General features: G+C 51.5%; 1 protein-coding gene across 1 annotated transcript; it reads left to right on the top strand.

Annotated features, from left to right (window-relative positions):
- Window positions 1–434: 434 nt before the first annotated feature.
- Window positions 435–6,518, top strand: LOC114033023 (tumor necrosis factor receptor superfamily member 19L-like; the record flags this gene model as incomplete). Its single annotated transcript, XM_027848473.1, has 4 exons — window positions 435–519; window positions 1,330–1,636; window positions 4,319–4,399; window positions 6,429–6,518. Coding segments are annotated over 4 exons (559 nt in total), but the record flags the coding sequence as incomplete, so codon positions are not given.
- Window positions 6,519–7,184: the final 666 nt, after the last annotated feature.

Raw genomic sequence — 7,184 nt, forward strand, 5'->3', positions numbered from 1 at the left:
TGTGTGTGTGTGTGTGTGTGTGTGTGTGTGTGTGTGTGTGTGTGTGTGTCCTAGGACGTAACCACTGTTTATAGACAGCACTGAAACAGAAAGCTTACTGTTTTGTAACAGCTTTGGAGACATTTCTCTTCAGCGGGGATGAGGTGGGGAGGGTGGATGTGTTTGGGTGAGAACACTGGGCTGGGGGTTACAATTCCACCTTTGCCGTTGACTTACTCTGCCTCTTTCCCTTTCTGAGAAAATATACATCATATATCAAATACGGTGGTCCACTAGACAGGTCACGTAGGGTCCCTTGGAGCGTCTAACATTTTGTAACATTGCCTGTGTCTCTGAGCCCAAGATGACCTACTGAAATCAGGGCTCGTTTAGATATTCCATGGAATGCCTCCTGTGCCCCTGCCGTGGGACACAGGCCCCTTCTCCATGCCTAGGTGGGCCCCTCTCCTCCAACACACGGATTACAAGGGGATTTGGGAAGAGGCTGACAAGCCCATTGAAGAGCGGCTCAGGGAGAGGGTAGGAGGGCAGAAGAGGGACTTCTGGGAGACACTAGGGGTGACTGAGAGGGAAGTGTAGGGATGGGGGTTGGGGCAGGAGGGTCACTCCTCCTGGGAGAGGCTGAGGTGGGGTGGTACCCTCTGAGCAGTCTCTGGGGCTATTCTTGGGCCAGCGTCCCTTCATCTCTTCTCACTAACTTAGGGGTGTCTGTCTTTGTCTCTCTGTTCCCCGTACCTGATCCTCTGCCTCTGTTTCTCTTTCTGTTCTCTCTTCTCTTTCTTTCTCCCCTTTCTATCTCTCTTCTCTCTTTTTCTCTCTTCTTTCTCTCCTCTGTTTTTCCCTCTTCTCTCTTCTCTCTCTCTCTCTCCCTCCCTCTCTCCCTCTCTCCTTCCCTCCCTTTGTCCTGGTACGTATTTCTGCCTATATCATTCTATATCATTCTCCTCTCTGGTGTCTCCTTTCAAATGGTCCTTCTTCTGTCTTCGGGTCTCTCTTTCTGCTTACTGTCTCTGCATGTCTCTTTTTTCTCTCTGTGTATCTTCTCTGTCTGGCTTTCTCCCTATTCCCCCTCCCCCATCTGTTCTTTCTCTTTCTGTGTTTGTCTCTTTGTGTGTCTCCTCTGTGTGTCTTTGTGAGTCTGTCCCTCTGTGTCTTTGTGTTTCTCCATGTCTTTCTCTTTGTCTTACACTATGTCTCTCTCTCTCTTTCTCTCTGTTCCTCCTCCTATGTCTCTCCTCACCATGTCTCTTTGTCTTACACTATGTCTCACTCTCTCTGTCTCTGTCTCTCTGTCTCTCTCTCTCCCTCCCTCTGTGTGTCTCCTCTGCTTTACCTCTGCCCTCTCTCTCCTCGCCCTGTCTTTGGCTGAGGACAGAGCCCAGCCCGGGGCATGGAGGCCGGCTGCGCCGAAACGTGGAGGCCGGGGTAGGGCCCGAGGCACGCTCCTCAGAGAATGGCACCCAGGCCGAGGTGCCCGAGGAAGCCGCAGCCCAGTATGCCGTCATCGCCATAGTTCCCATCTTCTGCCTCATGGGCCTGCTGGGGATTCTGCTCTGCAACCTTCTCAAGAAGAAAGGCTATCACTGCACGGCCCACAAAGACGGCGGTGAAGAGGCCGGGCTTGAGGGCAAGAACGGTGAGCAGGGTACAGAGCCATGAGAGGGGCAGACACAGCCTTTGTCCTTGGGGAGCTGCAAGTCTGAGGCTGGAAAAAGCCCCTGCCTTTGGTGGGTGGGTGTGTGGGGACTCCTGGGGACATCAGAGCAGGTGATCCAACCGCTCTCCAGGTGTGCATGGCCAGGGAAGGGGGAGCAGCTTATGGTGAAGATGAGATACTGAGGGGAGGTCCAGGCAGACATGGTCTGTCGATACCTGGATGTTCTAGTCTGGAACCCAGGAGAGGCATTAGGCTTAGACCTAGGAGTCATCAGCAGAGATGAGCTCACCCACGGAGAGAATTTAGAGAGAGAAGATTAGGGCCCAGGATGAAGCCACACAATTAGAGGGTAGGAGAGGAAGATGAGCTTGGAAAACAGATAGCAAAGGAAAGGGCAGACAGCTAGGAGAACCAGGGGAGAGCAGGAAGGCCCAGAAGGAGACAGTGTCAGGCAGGAAAGAGATGAATGACGGTAGCAATAAGAGGAGAAGGAGCAGGAAAAGGAGGAAAAGCTGCTGGATTTGGTGATGAGGAGGGCGGGGGGACCTTGGAAAGAATGGTTTTAGTGGCATGTTAGGGCTTAGGGAGAGCAGGCAGTGAGGAAGCAGATGACTCTTCCAGAAATTAGATGGTGCAGGGGCCCATGGGAGAGAAATGGAGCAACAGCTTGCAACCATTTGAGTCCTAGGCCTTGTCAGTGCTAAGGGAGTCTAACAGTATGCCTTCCCAAGAGGCCGGAGTTTTACGGGGTCGAAGGTTTTGAAGGCCCAGGGTTCTAAAGTTCTGAAAGTGTTGAGTCAAGTTAGCTACCAGACTTGGTAGGCAGGAAGACCTGAGTTCGAATCCTGATTCAGATGCTTACTAGTTGTATAACGCCAAACAACTCACTTACTCTCCTTCAGCCTCTGTTTCCCCGTCTATAAAAATGGGAATAATAATATGAAACTCAAATGAGATAGCAGATTTTTTTTTATAAAGCTTTAATGTTATATTTTAAAATGTTTTTAAACAGCTTTGGAGGGGGAAAAATCTGTGAGTCTGACAATCTAAGGCTGACTCCAATTTCCCCCGATGGCTGAGGTCAGGAAGGTGGGGCTCGGAGGAATGGGGACAGTTTTCCCTCTACCTGCCTGAACCCCTTCTGGGGAAAGGGCTGAGGAACAGGAGTGAGGGTACTAAATGGATTATTACAGTCTCCAGGACAGGCCAAGGGCCCCCAGGACCTGCCTCTCAGAACCATGTAGCATCAGGGGCCCAAAGGGAGCTGAGCGAACATCTCCTCCTCGAGTTACAGACCAGGAAGCTGTGTCCTGGAAGGGGAAAGGGACTTACCCAAAGGCACTCATCCAAGTCAGGGACAGAGCTAGAATGAAAGCCCAGGCCTCGTGCTTCCGGCCAGGCTCATTTTCCCTCAGCTACCTTTTGGCCTAAATTCATCCATGGGCCCTAAAGCCCAAGGAGTATCAGCAGGTGAACTGATTGGATGTGTGTTGGCACTTTGTTCCCAGCCAAATGGTCTGTTTATTTCACTGTAGGCTACTGTCCTCATCGATGCACATCGACATAATGCAATATTGTTGGACCCAGGCAAAGAGAGAACCATTATATTTGTGTTTTGTTTACCGAGAGAATTGGGGTGTTTCCAACCCCCTGAGACCCCTTCTTTCTCTTGCTGCCTTTTGATCTGCTAAGAGCCCCTGATGTGGACCTGAGAATAGGAACCGCCATTACTGGAGCCATCGACTCCTGGCCTTAGCCTCCCTGGAGATTAGCTAATCTGTAGAGGGAGACTCAGGGTGACCCATTTAAGGCTGCATCAGCCCAAGGCCTCTCCCGAGCCGGAAGGCTGGTTACCCTTTGGGTGGGTGGGTGCGTGATATGGAATGTCAGGATTCTCTAGGGGGAATTCTGGGGCCAAGTGCATCCAAGATTAACTCTACAGCTGTTGAGGATGCTTCCCCAGCTGTCTCCTTCCCTGGGGAGTGGAAGGGGTGAGAGGCAGGAGTCTGAAAGCAGCTAATAACCCCTCCTTCCCCCCAGGATCCTCCCACATCTGTTCCCTAGGAAGGACTGGCTAGGCGACAGAGAGGAAAGACCTTCTTTCTCTTTGCTGGGTGAAAATTCATCTTGCCCTTATAGGGGAGGCGTCTAGCCATCTAACCCTAATCTTTTCTGCTGCAGTTAAGGCCACATGTCTTTGGGAATGAGAACAGTTCTCTGGGAAACAGCCTAGGAAAGATTCTAGCCATGGCTCTGCTGCTGATTTACTCTGTGACTTTTGATGAGTCCTTTGGGCCCCTCAGTTTCCTCATCTGTACAAATGAAGTGGTTCTGGGTCTCTAAGGGCCCCTTTCTAGCTCTGGCATTCTGTGGGTCTGTGCATCCTGATGCCATGCACTGGGCAAAGGAACCTCTGTAGCTACAGGCTTGCCTCTACCCCATCCCCATCCCAGGCATCCAGACTAATGCCCATGTAGAGAGCCTTAAGTTGGTTGAGTAGGAAAAAGACAGAGGCAGAACACGAGCTCCGCTGCCTCAGGGAGCCCCACATACTGAGCACTCACCCCATTGAGCAGCGCTGCCTGGTTCCCTGCCCAGGCTTTGAACCCTGTTCCCATCATGTCCCTCCCAATCTCATAGACTCTTGTCTCTCTTCCCCAGGGACCAACCCTGCCTACCGGATGGATGACCCCAACGAGGACACCATTGGGGTCTTAGTCCGGCTGATCACAGAGAAGAAAGGTGAGGCGGGGGTGCCACCTGTCCCCTCCCCCAGCCTTGGAACCTTAGGGGCTCATTAAGATCTTACACTCTACCAGGACCAGTCACTTGAATAAGAGGAAGTGCCCTGGTGGGAACAAAGATTAGGGAATTGGGGTCTGTCTTGTTGATTCAGCACCAGCGATTTAGTTAAGGAAAGGAAGCAATTCCTGCTGTCTTGCTGTGCAGGTATATGAAACCTGGCCCCTCTCCTGATTCTGCCAGGGGAGAGGGGGAAGGAGGAGACAAGCATTTATTAAGTTAATATAAATTAGTTATTTCATCAAATTAATTATTAATAATAGAATTATTAATTTATTAAGCATGTATTAATATTTATTAATATGTTAAGGTACTTTATACATACTATCTCATTTGGTTCTGGGAAGCTATTATTATCTCCATTTTACAGATGAGGAAGCTGAGGCAAACAGAGGTGAAATGACTTCCAGGGTTACCCAGCTAGGAAGTGACTGAGGTTGGATTTGAACGCAATTCTTCCTGACTCTAGGTCCAGTGTTCTGTGTGTTGTGCTTAGCTCCTAGCGATAACGATCATGGTTCACAGTGGACATTTTAAGGTTTGCCAAGGTGTTTTCCTCACTACAACCCTGTGAAATAGTCCTTAGTGTTACTATTCCCGTTTCCCAGGGCCTGAGGACACTGAGGGTCGGAGAGATTAGATGATTTGCCCAAAGAGATTTCCTAACTCCCGCCCAGTGTTTGCCTCAGTTTCCTCATTGTGCCATGCTGTCAGTCTCTGGTATGCCATGGCAGAACCTGGGACCAAGACAGCACCTTCTGAAGATGCTTCCTATCTCATTGGCCCTTAGTCTGATAAGGGGCCACTGTGCACAGACTGTGGAGGAGAGGCTGAGCTTAGATACCTCCTGTGTGTGCCTGGCGCGTACCAAAGTGTGGCACTCTGCATGGGAAGCCAGGAGGCTTGGCTTCTAACCTGGGCTTGGTCACCGCCTCATTCTGTGACCTCAGCAAGGTCGCTGCCCCTTTTGGGCCTTCACTTTCCTCCTCTGGAAGGTGTAGGCACTGAGCTCCCTGAGCTTCTGAGTTCCTTCCAGCCCTGGAGTTCTGTGAGGAGTTGGAGACAGAAATATTTCAGTGTGATCCATGGCCAGGGTCTGGGGTTCCCCCTGGAGCCACACAATCTCCACCCCCCAGTTTCTGAAGCACTGCCCTCAGGCAGCTGGGTGGCATGTCTGCCAAGCTTAGAATCAGGAAGAACCGAGTTCAAATCCTGCCATAGGATTTACTAGCTGGGTGACTTGGAGTAAGTTGCTGAATCTCTTTCAGCCCGTTTCCTCATCTGTTAAATGAAAGGGGTGGGCCTCTGAGGTTCTTTCCCGCTCTCAATCTCTGACCCTTTGCCCTGTTGGCTCCAGGGGCAGGGCGGGGAGCAGGACCAGTTGGAGGTGGAGTCACAAGGGAGGGGGAACATTGTAATAATTGAAGCTGTCCCATAGGAGAATGGGCTTCTTCCATGCCTCTTCTGTTGGATTAAGCTGGGATGGAACCCTTCCTTCAAGGCTCTTTTCTCCTACCCTACACTGCTTTGAGGGCAGCTAGGTTCCACATTGGCTAAGAGTGCTGGCCCTAGAGTCAGGACGGCCTGAGTTCAAATCCTGCCTCAGACATTTACAAGCCGTGTGACCCTGGGCAAGTCACTTAACCCTATTTTCTTCAGTTTCCTCATCTGCAAAATGAGCTAGAGAAGGAAATGGCACCAGTATCTTTGCCAAGAAAACCCCAAATGGAGTCACGAAGAGTCAAGACACGACTAGTTGACTGAATAACAAATATGACTCCTCTATGACTTTTGTGGCTCCGGGTGAGAAGGGCAGAGACGGGGCAGGCATCGGCGACTGGTAGTTACCTGGACAAGGCCGGGGATCTCCCGCAGTCTGAGCCCCAGAGCCGCCCGGGGTAGGGGCGAGGGCAAGGGAGACAGCTGGTAAGACCGGGCCAGCCCTGACCTGTGGCCCTTTGCTTCCCAGAGAATGCGGCCGCCCTGGAGGAGCTGCTGAAAGAATACCACAGCAAACAGCTTGTGCAGACCAGTTACAAACCTTTGCCCAAGTAAGCCAGAGGCCATCAGCGATGGGGAGGCAAGCCCGAGGGGGAGGCGAGAGCTCAGCTCGCCACCTCATTTGTTGGCCACGCGTGTTTTTAACCAGCTGCCTCGTTCCTTTTGCTGCACTTCCACCCGGCTCCTCTGGCTGTCCTTCCCCCGGCTTGTTTTTCCTCCCCTCCTGACTTCTCTTGCCTCTGCTGCCTGATTTGGTTTGCTGCTGGTACCTGCTTTCTCTTTGTGGTTGCACTGTCCTTTTGTGATTTCTCCTGTCATTTGCTGTCAGGTTCCTGTAGGCCCAGGCTCCTTGGGGGAGTTGGCTGTAGATGGGGCAGAGGACTTGCTATTATTCTACAATTCTTCTTGCTGTTTTCTGGGGATTTAGGGAAGGAAAATAGGGTTTTTCTTCCCTTCAAGCAGACAGGAGTCTCCCTCCCTGTGGCATGGGCTGGAGATAGGGAATGTGTGGCCTCGGAGTTGGGTAGGGTCAGCCAGGCCAGGCTGGTGGGGCAGGGCACAGTGCTGAGGCCATTCTCAGCTGGAGGGGCAGTGTAAAGTACCCTCCTTCTTCCTCTTTTCTCTTCTCTCCTCCCTGTTCCTTCTTTTTTCCCTTCCTCCTCTTTTCTCCTTTCTCTTCCCCTTTTCTTTTTTCCCTTTCTCCTCTTTTCTCCTTTCTCCTCTC

Source organism: Vombatus ursinus, unplaced genomic scaffold, assembly GCF_900497805.2.
Source record: "Vombatus ursinus unplaced genomic scaffold, bare-nosed wombat genome assembly UNPS02006504.1, whole genome shotgun sequence".
Taxonomy (NCBI): Eukaryota; Metazoa; Chordata; class Mammalia; order Diprotodontia; family Vombatidae; genus Vombatus; species Vombatus ursinus.